Source organism: Periophthalmus magnuspinnatus, chromosome 6 (genome assembly GCF_009829125.3).
Source record: "Periophthalmus magnuspinnatus isolate fPerMag1 chromosome 6, fPerMag1.2.pri, whole genome shotgun sequence".
Classification (NCBI taxonomy): Eukaryota; Metazoa; Chordata; class Actinopteri; order Gobiiformes; family Gobiidae; genus Periophthalmus; species Periophthalmus magnuspinnatus.
Window position 1 is genome coordinate 3,593,476 of NC_047131.1, and position 20,391 is coordinate 3,613,866.

A 20,391-nucleotide genomic window follows, 5' to 3' on the forward strand; every position below is an offset into this window, starting at 1 on the left:
CTATGACTCTATGACTTGATCTGGTGGCCTCGTCTGCTTGTCTTGGAGATAGATGTTTAATGCCATACTTTGGAACATTTTAGTCAAAGCAATAACGTCTCCATGGTGACATGCAGGTAGCAGACCCTTTAACTCATGCTAGACATTCCTTTTTGCAGTGGGGGCAGGGTTGGATTGACTCCATAACCTCGCGACACCTACATGTCACTGAGGTACTTCTGTGGACAGAGAAAGGAGGAGGAGGAGGAAGAGAGGAGAGAGGAGAGTGGGCAGGAGGAGGAGGAGAGGAGAGGGAGGAGGAAGAGGAGGAGAGGGGAGCGGAAAGGGAGGAGGAGAGGAGAGTGAGGAGGAGGAGAAGGGAGAGGAGAGGGAGGAGGAGAGGGGAGGAGAGAGTGAGGAAGAGGAGGAGGAGAGGGGAGAGGAGAGGGAGGAGGAAGAGGAGGAGAGGGGAGAGGAGAGGAAGGAGGAGGGGGAGGAAAGGGAGGAGGATGACGACAGGAGGGGGAGAAGGGGGAGGAGGAGGACAAGGACCGGGAGAAGGGGGAGGAAAGGGAGGAGGACGACGACAAGGGGGACAAGGGGGAGAAGGGGGGGGGGGGGGGGCAAGGACCGGGAGAAGGGGAGGAGGACGACAAGGAGGGGGAGAAGGGGGAGGAGGACTAGGACCGGGAGGAGTCCTGGTCAGCTCTGGGGAAGTTCATGTTTATGTCCAGACTCTTACAGTGTGTTCAGATGTGGGGCAGTTTGTTTAGTCTCCACAGCAAAACTCACCTCAGTGTAACTTACCTAAAAATGCCAATTACAACTATGTTTGTAATGGCAATTTATGGATATACCAATTGTTTTCCTGGAATGTTCCACAGTATTGCATTGTATTGAACACAAAAACTATAACTAAATAAATGCTGTAGAGTTTCTGAGTGATGATGTCACTACCAGGTCCAATCAGAAACTTTACAGCTGATTTCTCACTTTGGTTTTGTTCCTTATTTATTAAACAACAATTAACTTTCAAAAGTAAATGTTTAACTGCAAATTGTATTAAATATGTAAATAATGTACTAATAATCTATCCTAACATAGCTTTACCAGTGTCTGTCTCAATAACTGCTGGCACACTTAACAGCTCTATAGATATGTTTATCCACGTAGACAAGCAGGTAGTGAACCTCCCACCACAAAAAGGTGTCTCTCGTGATAGAAGCAAAATATCCCAGAAGGTACATTTGAGCATGACTTTCAAAAGAGAGAATCAATATTGTTGTAAAACTATGATGAAACTTTTGAACTTATGAGCACTGTCCAAAATAGATAAAGGGCAGAGTACATTCAACTTTGTGTCACTAATATCAGACTAAAGCCATTCACCTTTAAGCAAACAGGATACTGCAGAGATAAAAATGTTTCCCTTGAACATATCTGTCTAAAAACTTTTTTTTTCAAATGTCTTCAAATTCATTGGGCAGATTTGTATTGTGCATGTCCAGGAGCATTAACATTTAAAAGACTAGAATTTAAATAGTTTATCAAATATCAGAAGAAAGAATAACGGAAAGTGTTACTGAGAACAGGAGACAAGATAACTTGGATAATCTACGTAAAGCTAAATTTTACACATGATCATTGAAATTAGAAGAAAAGTTGTGCATCAGATTGAATTTGCCTACGCTTTATACCAGTGATTTTGTACATAATTGGTAAGATATAGATATAGGTTAACACATTCATTCACACATTCATTCATAGCATAGTTCATAGTAACAGTTCGAAGTCAAGCCTCTCTGAAAAAAACTCATCTGTGGACTGCTGCCCTCTAGTGGTTACTCTTCTGTTGCAACGAGAAGTAACCTGGAAGTAACTGCATTGTACATTGTGGCACTATATGATAATAAGAAAAAAAACCCCATCACATTATGTTAAGTGCATGTGCAATTTTTCCTTTTCGAATTAGCTGTAAACAAAGGCAGAAGAAACAGTTAAACAGATATATAGCTCTTTTAAAAATGTGTTGGATGTTTTACACAATAATATAATTCAGTACTCAGAAGACAGAATTTGGAATACAATGAAAAATATATTTTACTGCAGGTGTTCAGTATTCTGTCACTAATTCCTCACGACACTAAAATTTCAAACTCTATTTCAATACTAAGGAACAGACTCAATACTGATTTCAATACCACAATGATAATAAAAACACTTTATTTAAACAACAGAATGTAATTTTCAACAATAAACTGTAGAACTGTAGTGCTTTCCTTTATATTAACACGTAGTCCTACCTGTGTAATCCCAGGTAGGTTCAGTAGGGTTCCATTGTGTGTCCTAGTCAGTGTGTTCTGATACAGCTCAAGATCAGTCTAAAGCTATTCAGGAAAAGTCTATTTCTGCTCTGTGACTTTTTCAGTATCTGCTCAAATGAGCTCTAATACTTTTTAATCTTTTTTTAGTATCTGATTTTCAATATTTTTGGCAACCTTAGTTTCCACCACAGTCCCTATGTCTTAGTATTCATCATGAAAGGGGTACTCAGGATGGTCGCTCCACCTGTGTGAGCCCAGAAACATGATTCAGAATACAGAATACAGAATATAAGATGCAGTGTCCAGAGCATTGGTTTCATTTGGTCATACTTACATGAGAAGCTCCACAAAGCGCACGTTTTTATTCAGAGCTTCAATCGCCTGCATTTCCTCCTCAGTGAGAGAAAAATCAAATATCTGCAAGGACAGGGTGCAATTTTTATTAACTTTTATAATGCTTTGTCTTTGTAAACACCAGAATATGTATTATTATATGTGCCCCCTTTTATTTGACTGATTGCTGCACAGGGCATGTAGCAAGTAGACACATTTCTTAGGTCAAATACAGCACAATTGGTGTATGCTGTATGTTTATTTGCCATTTACAAGACTCTAGTCACCACCAGAGGGAGCTCTTTCACTCTTTTAAAGTGGGACTTAACACCTCAGCTTCTCACACAACCACAAGTACAACTGCTGAAGTGGATAGTTCCTGGAGGATCAGAGATGAGAGGGAGAGGGAGGGAGAGAGGGAGAGGGAGGGACAGAGAGGGAGGGAGAGAGAGAGGAAGAGACAGAGAGAGAGAGAGAGAGAGGGAGAGAGAGAAAAAGAGAGATGGAGAGGGAGAGAGAAGACAGGGAGAGGGAGAGAGGGAGAGAGAGAGGGGGAGGGAAAGAGGAGGAGAGGGAGGGGGAGCGGGAAAGAGAGATGGAGAGAGGGAAAGAGAGAGAGGAAGAGAGGGAGAGAGAAGAAGACAGGGAGAGGGAGAGAGAGGGGGGGAGGGAAAGAGGAGGAAAGGGAGGGAGAGAGGAAGAGAGAGAGGGAGAGAGGAACAGAGAGAGAGTGGGAAAGAGAGATGGAGAGAGGGAAAGAAAGAGGAAGTGAGAGAGGGAGAGAGAAGAAGACAGAGAGAGGGGGAGAGGGAGTGAGAGGAGGAGGAGGAAGAGAGAGAGGGAGGGAAAGAGGGAGGGAGGGAGAGAGAGAAGGAGAGAGGGAGGAGGAGGGGCGGGGTCTAGAGGTATAAGGAACAGTGTACTTGAAATTGCAGTGGCCACACTCTCTTTTGACTGCTTTTGAACAGAAAGCTGCAAATTTATCAAGTTTGCACTAAAACTGCCAAAAGGAACAAGGAACAGCATATACACAGTTTAGTAGCAAAAAACTTGATTTAGTGTTTAGTTATACTTTCCACAGTAAAACCAGAGTTCTTGTTTTGACCCTTTTATTTTAAATAATTTATACACACACACAGTACCTGAAAGTTGCTTCTGATCCTGTCTGGGTTGAAGCTTTTGGGGATGACCACAACTCCTCTCTGGACGTTGAAGCGCAGGGCGACCTGGGCAGTGCTCTTGTTGTACTTTTTACCAATGGACACCAGCACCTCATCCTCCAACATCGGAGGAGACTTCAGGTTTACCCTATGGCAAAAACATGACACTTTTATTTTGGGATGGACTGTGGTATTATATCTGTGCTATTAATCGGTATTGGTCATATTCTGAGTTTGTCCTCAGTGTAAACAGACTAGTCTAATGGAAAGGGAATTGTGTGTTTGCATGTTTACATAATCTTCATACAAATTACAACAAGTTAAATACAAAAAACAGATAAAATGCATTTGTAATATTCCGTTGTTTTTCCTAAAAGAGTGAAACATTTTTGTGAACTTTTTGAATTTGATTGACTTTGTACAGATTTTAACATCATGACATTGGAAAATATTGATTAGTGGACACAACAGCGAAAGAGAATTACTACAATATGTTATGATTTCAGATTTCAGAGCTAGGGCTGACACAACTATCAGAGACCGTCTCTACAAACTTGTCATATTAACCTTGTGCTTTAAGTCCTTTCAAATGACAACAACATCTTAGGTGTTGAATAATGGCACATTTTTCTGAAACTTTTGTGAAAAGAAAATCTCACTTTAGATGTTGAACTTCGTTTTACTTTTCGTTTCATGTAATAAACCCAGTAACCCAGAGATATTAACCATAAACCAGATAAATGCAGATCCTACATTAGATGTTACATTAGAGTCTATTTTTAGTCTATTAGTCTATTTAGTCTATTTTTAGTTTATTTTTAAGTCTATTTTTTTTTTTTTTTTTTAAGCTATTTATCTATTATCTTGTTTTATTGCATGTACCATTTTCCTTCTGTTCTTTAACTGTGCGGTGCAATACTGGAATTTCCCCAACGTGGGACTAATAAAGGCAGACCTTATCTTACCATAGTACCATACACTCCTCTGCAGTTTTAATCTGTATTCAATTTACCATGATGCATCTCTGGACGAGCCAATGGGGCAGTAACCAACAATCACTATGTTGTTTTGTCGACAGAACTCCAGCAGCTTTGGCTGTGTGAAATATGGATTACATTCAACCTAAAGAAGGAGAAAGAAACTTACTAGTATGTACAGAGTTTGTATGTCATAAACAGTATCCACCTGTGTCGACAGATAGTAAACAATCTCAAAACTGTTTTTACAGATAATAATTGCAGTGTAGTTTGATAATTACAACCTTTTAACTACCTTAAAACACAGTTCATAGATAAGACATTTAACACAGAGACGATGTACAATGAAAACTGTGATTGAAGCATTACACTAATTTTTTACATAATTTTTTAAAAGGGGCAGTACAGTATTTAACCTTTGTGATGTAAGGTCTGCCAACTGCTTGTGTCTATGAGATGTGACTGCTTTGCTTTGAATATTCCACAGTATAGCATTTTATTTATCCATCTCCATGGAGACAAGTGCTACAGCCAGATCAAGTTGCAGGTCAGACCTGTGGAGAGATTATTCATGGTATTTCTGCACAATAGTCATCTGCAATTGAATAAATGCAACACAGACAATAATGACATAATGTGGAATGTTCTAGACAAAGCAATAACATGGATGTTTCACCAGAAATATTAAATAGTGCCTTTTAAAGTCATACGCAGTGTGTTGATGTTTATTTATTAAATATGGGACAGTGCAAAGTACTTAAAATGTGTTAGTACAGCATGTAGCTGTGCCAGTTAGCCATGCAAGTTAATTTTCATTCATAGGTTGATAATAAAACAGAAAAGAGGACATAACAGGAATAGAACATTCAGCCCATACACATGACAAAGACATTAAAGATCAGTGAGTAACATGACTACATATCAGTATCAGTCTTCATATCAGTAAAGCACACGCAGCACACAGATTAAAACAATAGACAAAAATCACACACTCTCAACTAGACAGAGACATTTGTTAAGATGATAAAACACAGATTAGCCCATGTTATGCTGCATGTCTCATTGTCCAGAAGCCACTGTTTCACACATCTACCAAAGCTATGAAAAGACGTCACACGCCTTAGTTCTGTGGGGCCCAGATTCCAGGAGTGTGCGGAGTGAAAAGGCCAAGTGTCCAAAGTCTTTCTACATGGGATTTTACAATACCTGGTTGGAGACAGGCTTGTGCTTGAGCCCTGGTTTGTTCAGCAGCAACTCCAGTTGTCTCTTGTTGAAGTTGGACACTCCAAGAGACTTCACCAGCCCCGCGTCCTTACAGGCCTCCAAAGCCTGTCCATAAAACAATGAAAAAAATAAAGATATTGCAAGTATTGCAATCCTGCTGTAATTATTTTCAAAAGTAGTTTTCATGTTTTTGTTCCACCCTTAGTTAATTTGTACTGAAGTAAAAAATTGAACTTTGTAATTACTGGGTCCTCATGAAACAAAAAGTGGCACAAAGACATTAACAATGAACTAAGTCAAAACTAATTCTGCCAGAGAATTCTGATCTGCCCTCCAGCTCCATGTTAAACTATAGGATTTTCAATGTTGTAATGTCAACCTATTTTAGTCACTCACACTGTACAATTTGCATCTATTCAAATGAGCTCCTGTCAGTATCAATAATATTACTGCTGTAATTCCAAACACACATTTTATTGCTGGTGTTTTACATCTTGTCTGGGGGCTACAGTTCAAAACTAGCTGTATAGCCAATACTGGCACACTTATTAAACTTATACTTATTAAAATTGCTTATTAATATGCATCGTCTCCTTTCAAATAAACTAATAAATAAAAAATAAAATAAAATGAGTCCAACCAGTGTTTTATCTATAAGTTTGGCCTTGACCGTGTTTGTGCAGCAATGATTAACGCGCACTCACTTCCCATGTGGCGCAGAGGTCCGTGTGGTGGTAGATGTACTTCCCATTCTCATCAATGGGATAAAAAATTTTTCCAGGCTGAAAATAAAACATAATGGCACTTTACAAACATGAATAGTTGGTATGGAGAGTTTTTTCCCCCTTTTTTAACATTATGGTCCTAGTACAATGCCTTAATTATTTTTGAGGTTAAGGATACATTTTGTGCAATATTTTTTCTTAACCCCAGCTCTTCTCTGTACAAACCTTAAAAGCCATGGGCAGTTCAATGATGTACAGATCCACATAGTCCAGTTTCAGGGCTTTCAGAGTCCTCTCCAAAGCTGGTCTGACCATCTCCGGAGGGTGGAAAGTGCACCATAACTAAACATGTTCACAAAGAAATAAAAAAGAAATAAACATGTGAATAATACATAAATGCAAATAAATCCCTATTGTAATCTTGGAGGAATCATGGTTTAATAAAGACCATGCTAGTTCTGGTTTAGTCTGTGTTTAGCCCTGAAACTGAGTAGGTTATGTTTATTTAGTTTACTGTCACTATTAAGCACTCAATAATGCTATTAATCAGACTTTTTTGAGTTGTAACCCAACTAGTTATTTTTTTAAACTTTTTTATCATTTAAATAGCGGGTAACATCAATATGCACATAATTTTTCTCCATTTGAAATACATATGTAATAAGAAAATAAACTGCAGGATAATGTTGAAAACTAACACAAAATGTCCACTCCTTTTTATCCAACTTATTACATGAGAGAAAATTCAAATCTAATTGCATTAACTTTTAATGTTACATTTTGAGTAGAGGGTCTGCCACCTGCTTGTCTCCATGGAGATGTTGTTGATTTGCCCTGAATGTTCCACTGCATTAAACTTGTATAACTCAATTGAGCTAAGCAAGTTTTAAGCCTGTTTAGTCATGGTTTAGTCTGGTATGAACTTGGTTTTATGCCTAAATTAGAGCCAATACACCCCATGTGGGTCTAGTGGGCCTGATTGTAAAATGATTTTTGTAATGAGATTGTATTATTTATTTATTTATTTTTTACTTTGCCGCAGTAGAAGATGTCTTCTCTCTTCACAGTCCCATCTGCGATCTTGTCCCTGATGGCTTGTCCCACCTCATGTTCATTGAAATAAACCAAAGCTCCATCGAAATGTCTGTAACCGATGTCTATGGCCAGCTTCACACAGTCATATGCTGTTCCTTTGGGAGTCTATGAGAACACAATTCATAACATAACACTGTAGACAAGACAAGACAAGACCCAAGATTGAGTCCACAAGATTATTAATTATACATTTCTTGATTTATTTCACTTCATGCTTCTGATGTCATTTTTCTCATATGTGCACAGTCTTGTGGCAATTTTATCTCACCAGACCTTAAGATTCTTCTCCCATCTGTAGCTTATAGTACCTGTAACTTTTCTGTGTACTTTTCGGTGTACATACAGTTGAAACCAGAAGTTTACATACACTATATAAAAAGACACATACACATACTCCTCACTGTCTGACATGAAATCAGACTAAACATTTCCTGTTTTAGATCAACTAGCATTACCATAATTATTTCTATTTGCTAAATGTCAGAATAATGAGAGCCAAATTCCTGCCAACTATTGTGAGAAGCTTGTGGAAGGATATACAAAAAATTTGACCCAAGTCACACATTTTTAAAGGTAATGGTACCAAATACTAATGAAATATATGAAAAATTGCCTAAAAAATTCTTCTCATTATTCTGGCATTTAGCAAATAAAAATTATTTTGGTAACCCTAATTGACCTAAAACAGGAAATGCTTAGTCTGAATTCATGTCAGACAGTGAGGGGAAAAAAAACAACAACAACAACGCATGTGTCTTTTTATATAGTGTATGTAAACTTCTGGTTGCAACTGTACTTTTTCTTGGAGATGTTATTTATTTGCTTGGAATGTTCCACAGCAGCATATATCAAATTTACTTTTCTTGCATTTATTCAATTAAAGATGTTTTAAGAACATGTTTTCTTTCCTCTCCACAGAGCTGACCTGTAACTTACTGGCATCACATGCTTGTCTTCCTGGAGATACATCTAACAATAATGTTTCCATGGAGACAAGCAGGTGGTGGACACTCCAGTTCAAAGGTTTCATGCATCTTTAACGTTTTTCTGCAGCTTTAGGGGCTCAGTGGGACCAGGTGAATGTGTACAGCACTTCTATAGACTTCTGTAGCCACAGCTGCCCTGGGACTGTCTGAGGGGCTATAATGGCTCCAGCATTAGGGACTTAAACTGTCACACATTAAAATAAGTAATAACAGTGACGATATTACATTATAAAAACACTAAACCGTTATCTGAGTGAGCTGTGTAGTGTATGGTTCATTCTCACCGTGGCCGGGTCTCCGTACGTCCCCAGACCGATCAGGGGGATCCGGCTCCCGTCGCTCAGTGGGACGCAGTGGTTCTCCGCGGTCAGGCTCATCGCGATTTACTGACAAATATGAACACCGCAAAGACACGTCCCTGAACTTTGCACCCGGTCTGCTCCATGTCTGTCATTTATTCTGGCGAAGAAGAACGTCCCACTGAGCCGAAGCAAGAGAGCGGAAGTGACGTACTCAATTTATGCTCCAAAAGTGACAAAACAGAGAATTTTGACTCTGCTTCGATGTACTAAGTGTAACACGTGTAAACAACTATATATATACAGAGTAATTGTTCATGCAGACTTACCACTGATTTACAGCTCTATATATTTGAACTATTTACTGTAAAATGTATAACACGTTGCCTTCCTCTTTTTTTACGCGTGCCTTTTGTTTTTATTTTTACGTGCGCCTTTTAGTTTTACTTCCGCGAGGTGGAGACTGGCTTTTCCCACCCATCAATGTTTAGGAAGTTGCTTCATTTGGGAAATACAGACCGATACTTGTCAACCAGCTAAACTAACCTTAATTAACCGTCCTGACCGTCCGTTGGGCGTCAGGTGTCCGCGCGCTGACATTAGTTTTACGCATTAGTTTTACGCAGAAGCTCGCGTTCACGGGTGGACTGTTTTACGATGAATAAACCGCTTACTCCCAGCACCTATATTCGTAATCTTAGTTTCTCTTTACGTCGTGAATTATCTTATTTCTTAGACCCTCAAGAAGGATGGAAAGATGTGATTATGTGTATACGGAAACCGAGTGGGGAGCTCAAGTACTGTCAACACCACGTCAGGTAAAGGGGCTTTATGTTATGTCACTTCTGCTTCATACTGTGTGGATGTTTTACTGACAAACCACCAGGCCTTCTACCTTTCAATGAGGTATTCTCTTTACATGCACTTATTATTATGATTATTTGGCATGTTTTGAAATAAAAAAAATATAGTCTACTTCTCAGATTAGTTTCAGAGAACACTTGAGTCTGTCACTTGATTCACATATTCTACAGTGTAACAGCACTCTTACACTCTTACACTCTTACACTCTTAACTAAGTCAAAGTTTTGGTTACTGTAGTGTACAAGTGACAAATGTTGTCACAAGTGCTTTAAAATGTGTGTTTCTTGCCTATGATTTCGTTTTTCTTCTCATTCACTGACCCTCCTCTGTTTATTTTGTCATTCCAGTCTTATTCATTTCACTCTATGAATCAGGAGTTATGCTGAGACTTTAGGTACTCTCACTTGATTAGTCATTTTCCCAAATAGACTTACTTTTGTACTTGTAATTACTCCTATTACTTGACAACCATTTTGAATACTTGATTAAAGCCAAAAGCTGTCCCGATCCAGTCAGTCTGCACAAACACCTCCGACCACCATCAGACGTCACACTTTTACACTAGAACTTGGTGCACTATATAACTTAAGTATGTATGTCACCTGCTTTGTCTGTAATGTCTGTAAAGTATGGCATTAAATTGTATAGCATTTATTCAATTAGAAGTGATTTGTTGATTAAAAAAAAAATAAAAAATCTTAGAAAACCAAGCATTCTCATGGTGAGAAGGGTCGCCCCTCCACAGATCTGAGCAGTAACATGTCCTAGTTGTGTCACCTACTTGTCTATATGGAGATATACAAGTTTAATGCCATACTGTGAGTCATGTCAGCCAAAGGAACAACTCATGGACCCTCCATCAGAAAAGTTGCATAGTGCACCTTTAACTTGAGTGAAGTGTCTTGCTCAAGGACATTTACATTTACATTTATTTTATTCTTTTCAAAAAATACAAGTTTTGAGCAACTTTGCATTTGTTAATAATTCTATTTTTAGGCAGTTTGAACTTTTACTTCAGCAAGGAAAAAGTCCCACGATAGAGTTACTGAATGATTGGGGAACGACAAACTGCACCGTGAGAGACCTGGTGGATATTTTGAAGAGCCAACAGTTACTGGCTGCTGCTAGTCTTTTATTACCAGGTAAAAGCGTGTCACATTAGTTGTATTGCTAGATTTCAGATGACATCACAATATTGTATTGGCCAATAATACAGATGGTGGACAGCTAGCAAGTTAATATAGTTAAAATGCAGATTTCTGTTGTAATATAGTGTTAAAGTGTCTAGTCATTAACAGAAATCTTCAGGTTCAACATTTGTGAGTTTAACCTTTTGGACATTTGAAAAAGTACAATGTAATCAACAGGGAAAACTGTGTCTTGCATCACTTCCTAGAATCCATGCATCACTTTCTAGAAGCTGAAATCCACCAATATCCATTCCAGCTAATATTATATTTGATATTATTTACATGAACTTCACCTCCACAGAAGAGGTTTCGAGTATGCCTGACCCACTCGCTGCTGCAGAGCCAGACCCTGATGCCACTGTTGTGATCGGTGAAAGTAGAAGAGCCAAAGAGGATGTTACTACAGTTCTGCAAACACACACTGAACAGAAGAGTGAGGAATCCGACCACACAGGTACAATATACATGCCACTATAACCTACTTATGAACCACGTCTTTGTATCTTGTACTAAATCCTCTGATAACCAAACCAGAGGCATTAGTTGCTCATTTGCAGAGGTGGAAAGTAACAAATTCCAAATACTCACATTATTGTAACTGTTTACTTTTTTCGGCATAATTATACTTATTTGAGTAGATCAGAATCAGAAGACTTTTATTGCCATTGTCAGTGAACACAACTCACAAACTAGGAACTTTCTTCGATGATAAAGTGCAACATAAAACACTGAATAATAATAATAATATATAAGTTAAAAAAAGATACACATGTACTTGAGTATAATTCTAGCTATATCACTCATCTTGCAATTTGAGAACACATTTTCACATTTTCCAACTCTCCTTATTTGTCCATTGTGTAGTTAATAGCTGTAACTGCTTATACGTTTAATTTGTATCTGAAGTCATATTTATGAAACATTTAATAAAATCCAATAATTACTATTTTTAATTCTACTTGCCTGCTCAAAAATATGGATACACACATGCATTTTATACAGTTCCCTGTGTCAATGCGGTGATGCTAAATAGTATTTATATTTTGGATATATTGTAACTACATTTTTACAGGATGTATTTCCTTTTGAGTATTATTACTGTAAATGAAGAATAATTTGGTAACACTTTTTAATAATCACACAAATATTTTTTAAGGAGGATTCAGGCTTTCTAATAATTAATTACCACACTAACTCTCTAATTAAGTAGTTACTAAGCCTGAATAATTCTTAATAAACTATTTGTACATTATGAATTAAGTCTTTGTTCATGCTTTATTAAGGCTAATGAAGGTGAAGCTTTATATAGTGTAACCCACAATTTTACTTCAGAGAAATTGACTGCTACTACAAAATCATTTCCCTCATCTTGCTGTTGTTCACATGTCCCAGTAGGTGGCACTCTTTGACTCCCTGTGTTCTGATCCCAGGCCTCTGCAGGTTCCTGTTTGCTGACCTGAGGCAGCTCACCGGGGACTTTGACAATCGCCCAGTGTCAGAGGGAGGGAGACGGCTGGGAGAGGGAGGATTTGGGACGGTTTATAAAGGATTTCTGAGCAACAGAGCTGTAGCTGTGAAAAAACTCAACCCTGTAAGAGAAGAAAATTATTTAATTATCTTATACACTATTTAGTTTATGTTGAGAGTCCACTACCTGCTTGTCTACTTGGCGATGTAATTGCTTTGCTTAGAGTACGGCATTGAACTTATCTATCTTGCATTTATTCAGTTAAAGGTGCCAAAACGTCCTCTTCATCTGACCATCTGAACTTGGCCTGGGAGAGTCACCTGCTTTTAAAAATTTTGTCTTTATTTATCATTATTTATCTTTTATTTATCATTATTTATACAGGGAGACCCAATGAGAGCACTCAGACTCTTTTTCATGGGTGTCCTGTTCAAAATACTGAAAAAATACAAACAAATAAGAAATAACTATATAAGTAAGTCCATTTAAAACGTCTGGATTTGGAGATAAGTTTAATGCCATATTGTGCCATATTTTAAGCAAAGTAATAACTTCTTACACTAGGAAAGTTATAGTCGATCTTTAATAACAGAACAGTTTCTTTTGTTTGAGTGGAGCTTGTGCGTACTTTATTCTCCTTTTGTATTACTCTTCATGACTATATCCTCCCTGTGCACAGATGGAAAACGTCACGATGGAGGAGCTGCAAGTTCAGTTCAATCAAGAGATACAGACGCTGCAAACGTAAGGCTCTGTTTTGCTTTTGATGATAATGTAACTCAGAGACACCAGGGAAATAGAGCCTTCTATTCTCTTTTACCCACTTGAAATTATGAGTGATTTATGCATGTTGAGTAATCTGCATTTAAGACGCCATTGCTCTGAAAATCCCTGTACATGCCCAATCGTCTTTACTTTGTTCTCTGATTTTTTTTATTTTTTTTTTCAGTTACAGCGATGAGTCTGAATTATCACTGTAACAGCTTTACAGATCACAGCTCTATTGCGCTATTAATCATTATTTTTCTTAAGGTTAAAACACGAAAACCTGGTGGACATGGTTGGATTTTCCAGCGATGGACCTAGCCTGTGTTTGGTCTATGCCTTCATGCCCAATGGGTCTTTACTGGACAGACTGGCCTGCTCGGTAAAAATAAAGCTATACTCAAACCTTCTACGATTGGATTAAATGACAGATGTCTTTATATTTGTTTCCATGGTTTCAGGAGGGCAGTCGTCCTCTGTCCTGGGTCCAGAGATGCTCCATCGCTTTAGGAACAGCCCAGGGTCTTGAATACCTTCACTCCAATCACCACGTCCACAGAGACATTAAGAGGTTTTTGTTGTAACTTGTATGCTAATCCTGTTATAAGAACATTTGTGTATGATGTCATATGAAGGATTTATTAATTTGTTTTACTAATGATTTCATCGCACTCCATATTTCATATTTCTGCTGTTAGAAAGTAAGCCGAAGTAGCTGTTAAGAAAGAAAACATCGGCTTTTGAGAGGTTTTAAGCGTGTTATAGTTGTTTTCCCTTCTCATTTACCCACTCAAAGTTGTATTTAGAGTCATTCATGCATAGGCAATCTTTATTTACTTGTAATCAAGACGCTACTGCTCCAGAAATCCTAGTTTTGTGATTTAAAATGTCCAAAATGTAAAATAGTGGTGTCACATATTATAACCATATAGCAGACAAATGCATAATGTCTCTTCTTTCACCCTTAATCAGTATTAGTGCTATTCCACAAGTATACAATCGCTGAATGGCATTAAACTTACATTTTGTGTTATATTATTTTTATTTACTGTGACAAATTAGCCAGGAGTGAAATGAAAACATAGATTTATTATGTGGGGTTCAATGTAATAATATGTTTTTATCCTTCCTTAGTGCGAACATCTTGCTGGATGAAAATTTTGTGGCAAAGATCTCAGACTTTGGTTTAACTCGAGCCTCTTCCAAAAACTCTTCGTCCACGGTGGTGACCGGCAGAGTCGTCGGCACTACTGCGTATATGGCCCCAGAGGCTCTGAGGGGACAGATCACCCCCAAATCAGACATCTTCAGCTTTGGAGTGGTACGGACTCACTCTGATTATGCAGTTGTTTTGATAATTATTTAATAGTTTTTAACTACCTGCTGTAGCACTTTGAAATTTCCAGGGCAGGGTTTAGCCTCAAGACCAGAATAAAGGGAGAAAAATGAAAAAAAGAGGAGATGGATGGGCTGAGGTGGCTTGTGGTTCTTCTGTATATTTATGTGATCGGTTTAGAGGTGATTCATGTATAATCATGTATTGTAAAAATGCAGTTAGCAGAATAATCATATTTTAAATGACTAAAATGTACTAAAACCATTTTATATTGAAATACTACATATAAATACTGCGACGCTATTAAAAAAAATCAATTCACAACTCCCCATTTTAACTGTTCGTACAAACCTCAAACTCCTGAATTACGTGAAATTGCAGGATGTAAACACGGCAAGATACATTTCTTCAGAGTAGTGAAATTAGATCACTGTGGGAGTATCATGTTTTAGTGCTTCCATTCAAAATCACTTTACTGCAAACTAAGGCTATTATCTATTAACTGTTAAATTAACATTTAAGGCAGCAGTGCAAACAGTTTAAGCAATCACTCAACAAATAAATATGTATATAACACATATAGGAAGAAGGAAAGAACTACACAACTTTTCTGCAATAAATATTTATCTTCCAGTGTTCCTGTAATAGTTGTAGAGGTTGTAGTAACAGGAAGAGGACCCATAATAGTCACAGAGCAGTTTCAGTTCACTTCATATTTAACATTGACATTATAATAAACTAAAGGCTTAAGAGTTAAGTGTCACAAAGCCTAGAATATTAAATGCCTAAAATGTGTCCTCTATATTTGACCTGCCCTTCACTCTTTTTTCTTCGGGACCATCTGTTCGGAGGATTTTGCCTAATGTGCATGTTGAGCAGTAATATTTGGAAGATGTAGGACTACTCTAGTATGAAGTATTTTTTCCTTAAGTTTTTTTTTTTTTTTTTTACAGTAGCAGTAGAAGTATTTCCCAGAAACCTCTTTTTGTTTGACAGTTTTATTGTTAATTTGTTTGGCATTTTCAGGTTTTGTTGGAAATCCTGTCAGGACTCCCTCCAGCCGACGAGGACAGAGAACCTTCGCTCCTGGTAAGAGATAACTGATATTAAAGTTACACTGTGTAACTATTCTGGGAATGGGTTTGTTCAGCCATGTATCGTTCATTTAGTGTTTTTATTGGTCAGAAATGCTTTGTTCTGTATTGTGACATGGATTGCAAATGGTTGATGGATGTTTGACCACTCACTGAAGTAAATAAAAACCTACATTTCTGTGTTGTGCTGCAGATGGAGCTGAGGTACGACATTGATGACGATGATGAAGAGCTGACTCTGCAGATGTTCCTGGACAAACACATGAGTGACTGGGACATGGGGCAGGTGGAGTCAGTCTACTCTCTGGCCTCAAACTGCCTCTACGACCAAAAGAATAGACGACCACTCATAACACAGGTACTTAAAGTGACTGTACCTGATTTTTTTTCCATGTATTTTAGCAACATTTGCCTTAGTACAGATATTATTGTAAAAGTAAATCTGCTGTGTACCGTCTGCATGTAATTATAAAGCATATTATTGGCCAAAAATTAAGATGTGTGGCGTTAGTATGCTAGTTTTCCACGTTTTTGAGACAGTAAAAAGCAGGTACAACACCTTTTTAATGCTTCAAAAATCTAAAATTTAGATCTTGTTAACGGGGAAAACTGTTGCATATAACAGAATGCAGAGAAAAAAAAAATCCTCATTTATTAAAAAAAAAAAAATCAAGGCACCTAAATTTTAACATCAGTTTACTTTTTAATATAGAAATGCAAAATTTAAGACACAGGTTTTTCAAATGAGTAAAAATGTGTAAAAATAATATAATGTGTGTATACTGTACTTTCGACACTAACTCCTGTGTCTCTCATCAGGTGGTGGCCGAACTGAAAAGCGTCATCAAAAACATTTCAGTGGACTCCAAGTGAGAAACCTGAGCTGTTACACTGGACTGAACATATTATTTGGACAGTATTCATTTAGCCTGAATGAGAATATGAAAATATGATGTATTTAAACAGATGTATGTGATCCTGTCATGACTGAATGAAGCCAAAACTTTAAGTGACTTGTTGTGACTGGAATGTTATGTAGGCGATGGAAGCAGTGCTATGTAAAATGTATGTATTTTTACCTGAAATGTATTTTTATAATACTATTATTAAACAGTTTAGGGTTATAATTGTTGTTTTATTGTTTGGAATGTTTTGAATGACTGCAAAAAGATTGTTGTCATATCATTTTAAAATGTCTTTTGAATGGTGAGTAGTAAAATAATAGTAAAATTAATACTACTACTAATAGGTTTATTGCAGCTACCATAAGAATTTCATACAGCTACACTAATATTTATTTTAATCCAAATTATTTGTTTTCTGTTTCCATGGCACCACTTTGTGTTTCTTTCATTTTTGGAGTTGTATTTTTTCAAACTAGAGGTGGAAATTCAAACTGCTGTCCGAAGCAAGAAGAGCATTGAATACGGTGGACATGGTAAAGTTGTATTTTAATGTGCACCTTTAAAGTTTGAGTACGTAAGTTACATACCATGCTTAACCAAGTTTATCTCAAACTTTTCGCACCAAGTACCAGCTAAGATAGTAATTGGGCTACTACAGGTACTACAGGACTATTCCAGGTTGAAACTAGGGATAAAAACAGGACTACATAATTGCTATAATAGGCCAAAAAACAAGGGATATTTAAACTAAAAAGGCATTGAAACACTGATCCTGAGTATTAGTATAGTATATCTAGTGATGGTCAGAAATGAAGTAGTTTAGTAGTAAATTCTGTGCACTTCTGACTTTTATATATCAGGTACTTTCTATTGTTCAACTAAAGACAGAAGTGTTCCCTCCTCTCAGAGAAACCCTGCTGGGTGGCACAAGAGCTACCAGCAGCGCCCCCTGCAGTTGAAGGCCAGGCACAAGCGGCGTCATGTGGAGAGGATCCCAATGGGTCCAGAGAAAGATGATGAGGAGGATCCAAACAGAGACCCAGTCCGGTTCCACGGTCTGAGCGTCCAGAGATACAGAGAGCTCTACCACTCCGTCCTGACTGTCAGCTCTTCCCACAGACGACCCCGCTGTAAGAATACCATGCACCAAGGTGTACTTTGTAACTTTACTGATGGAGGGTCCACCACCTGCTGTCTCCATGGAGATGTTATTGCTTTGCTTGGAATGATGTACAGTCTGGCATCTCTCTGTCTCCATGGACACAAGGAGATGACACTACCAGGGCCAGGCGAAATATTTTTAAAGCCCCTGTAATTGATTAAATGCAAGATAGTTAAGCTAATGCAATATTGTGGAACATTCCTGGCAAAACAACATCTCCATGCAGTTTTCAGACCCTCCACCTAAAAACTTGCATCGTTTCTTTTAAATATATAGTAATTGAATACATTTTTGGCATGAGTTCAGTTAAAGCTACCATGAATAGATTGTCTGACTTGGCCCCGGTTGTATTCTCACATTCTCACATAACACCATTATCTATGTTATCTATGTTACTGCTGTCGCCAGCTTTGGCTTGACAGAAGAAGACCAGAGAGCACAGGTGAGCCTGCGCTCAGGCTAGGTGATGGGGGAGGGGGTTTCACATGTGCCATCTACTGGTAACAAAAAATCTTTAATGTTGGACTTATTAAGGACACACATAAGAAAAATTTGCAATATATACAATTTTTTGCTATACAGATTATGGCGTCATCCCATATTGCAGTATCAGTGTTTTTGCAATGTGTTTTGCTACCTCCCCCCGTGTACCTGTCATACTGCCCTCTGCTGTTCACTGCAGGCATACATGACACAGAAACTGGAGCTGAAGCAGAGGCTGTGGGGTGGCTTTGGACAGACCACATCTTCAGGAGACGGCCAGAGAGGATGGGCGTGTGCACATCACCGAGACCTTTGACCTCACATAAAAACTACTGCGGAGAATACAAGAGGAAATAAACTTGACTACGAGAGAGCTTTGGTTTTATAATGTTTCATTGTGACAAGTATGTACAGAAGGTTTCAGCAGCAGTCATCTGGGACCTCGTTAATAAAGCTTGCTTACGACCCATGCATTGCGTAGGATGCCTCTGTGTAGGGTACTTTCTGTGTAGGGTACTTTCTGTGTAGGATGCTCTCTGTGTAGGATGCTCTCTGCGTAGGACGCTCTCTGCGTAGGACGCTCTCTGAGTAGGACGCTCTCTGAGTAGGACGCTGTCTGAGTAGGGTGCTCTCTATGCCCTAGGCACAGCACTTTGCTTATCTTTGCGCCAGCTGGGACCCTGGCGTTGACGTCCCACAAAGTCTGTAGACGCAGGGAAAAAGGATACTCGAAGAGAGAAGCAGAAGTGAAGAGAGTTTGAGGAAGTGTTTGATAGTGATATCATTAGAGAATAGGATAGATTGAATAAAACAATTACCTTCAGATTTGAGCATTTAAGTAGATATTGACCAACAACAGAGAAGGGATGTTATTAGCATACTGCCTATCACTATTGTTTTCCCTGTTTTGATTTAGTCTGAGGATGGTGTTATAAATAGATAAAGAGATAAATGATGGTCAGACCCCCATTCCTCTTCAAAGATGGATTGTCTTTTTTCAGGTGTAACAAACAAACCTAATGGATGCTCTCACATCACACCACACTCAGGGACAGTTCACATTTAATGTAATTCAACAAACCTAGCCAACAAACAGAACATGTAAAGTGTGTTAGTTTCAGTGGTGTTAACTCCTCCCTTCAGACAGACATAAGGCAGTGTCCACCATGTTAGACTCATGTTCTTTGACTTCACCAGTGCCTTCAATACAATCAAACCTCAAATTCTGAGAGGAAAGCTGGAGGTGATTGGAGTGGATCCCATGTTAATCACTTGGATTCACAACTACCTCACAGAACGTCCACAGTACGTCAGGGTGGGTGGCAATATCTCAGACAGTGGTGACAAACATTGGGGCCCCGCAGGGGACAGTACTGTCGCCGTTTCTCTTTACACTGCTGACTTCACATATAAGTCTGAATCCTGTCACATCCAGAAATATTCAGATGATACAGCAGTGGTGGCATGTGTAAAAGGAGAGGACGAAATGGAGTATAGAGACCTTATTACTGCCTTCACAGTCTGGAGTGAGAGAAACGGTCTTGTTCTAAATACATCTAAGACAAAGGAGATGATTGTAGACTTCCGTAGACCGAAACTCCCTCCCCATCATCCAGTTGTAATTGCTGGTGAGAGCATTGAGGTTGTCCAGTCTTACAAATATCTCGGAGTTCATCTTGACAACAAACTGACCTGGTCAGCGCACACAACTGCAGCTTACAAAACAGGACAAAGCAGACTCTTCTTTCTTAGGAAGCTTAAATCCTTTGATGTCTGTAATAAGTCTCTGCATACTTTTTACCATTCTGTTGTAGCCAGTGCTGTGTTTTTTGGAGTGGTGTGCTGGGGAAACAGCATTACTGTGCGGGACCGTAACAGGCTTGATAAACTAATCAGGAAGTGTGTGTCAGTGATGGGTGGGAGGGTGGACTCTGTAGAGGAGCTGGTGGAGAAGAGGATGAGGAGTCTGATGCAGACCATCCTCAACAACAGCAGACACCCGCTGCACGAGACTGTGTCAGC

The 20,391-nt window shown here is 38.5% G+C and overlaps 2 protein-coding genes across 2 annotated transcripts; one reads left to right on the forward strand and one right to left on the reverse strand.

The window, feature by feature from the left end:
* Positions 1–2,186: 2,186 nt before the first annotated feature.
* LOC117372336 (aldo-keto reductase family 1 member D1-like) lies at positions 2,187–9,369 on the reverse strand. The gene is made up of 9 exons (XM_033968129.2): positions 9,088–9,369; positions 7,755–7,922; positions 6,948–7,064; positions 6,702–6,779; positions 5,980–6,102; positions 4,809–4,918; positions 3,779–3,944; positions 2,638–2,720; positions 2,187–2,547 (listed from the first exon to the last, which is right to left on the reverse strand). Exons 1-9 carry the CDS (start codon positions 9,178–9,180, stop codon positions 2,505–2,507), a joined length of 981 nt encoding a protein of 326 aa, XP_033824020.1. The 5' UTR covers positions 9,181–9,369; the 3' UTR covers positions 2,187–2,504.
* On the forward strand, positions 9,337–16,944 carry irak4 (interleukin-1 receptor-associated kinase 4). The gene is made up of 11 exons (XM_033968128.2): positions 9,337–9,920; positions 10,963–11,108; positions 11,458–11,610; positions 12,587–12,747; positions 13,304–13,368; positions 13,657–13,771; positions 13,851–13,960; positions 14,524–14,710; positions 15,752–15,814; positions 16,013–16,177; positions 16,639–16,944. Exons 1-11 carry the CDS (start codon positions 9,760–9,762, stop codon positions 16,690–16,692), a joined length of 1,380 nt encoding a protein of 459 aa, XP_033824019.1. The 5' UTR covers positions 9,337–9,759; the 3' UTR covers positions 16,693–16,944.
* Positions 16,945–20,391: the final 3,447 nt, after the last annotated feature.

Bases quoted from the DNA above. Each gene is read 5' to 3' on its own strand.
- LOC117372336 (XM_033968129.2), bottom strand. From the start codon at position 9,180: ATGAGCCTGACCGCGGAGAACCACTGCGTCCCACTGAGCGACGGGAGC. The intron at 6,780-6,947 runs GTTTGTACAGAG...TTTTATTTTCAG, and splicing joins AACTGCCCATGGCTTTTAAG to CCTGGAAAAATTTTTTATCC. The intron at 3,945-4,808 runs GTAAATTGAATA...TTTTTGCCATAG, and splicing joins TCGTCCAGAGATGCATCATG to GGTAAACCTGAAGTCTCCTC.
- irak4 (XM_033968128.2), top strand. From the start codon at position 9,760: ATGAATAAACCGCTTACTCCCAGCACCTATATTCGTAATCTTAGTTTC. The intron at 11,611-12,586 runs GTACAATATACA...TTCTGATCCCAG, and splicing joins TGAGGAATCCGACCACACAG to GCCTCTGCAGGTTCCTGTTT. The intron at 13,961-14,523 runs GTTTTTGTTGTA...ATCCTTCCTTAG, and splicing joins GTCCACAGAGACATTAAGAG to TGCGAACATCTTGCTGGATG.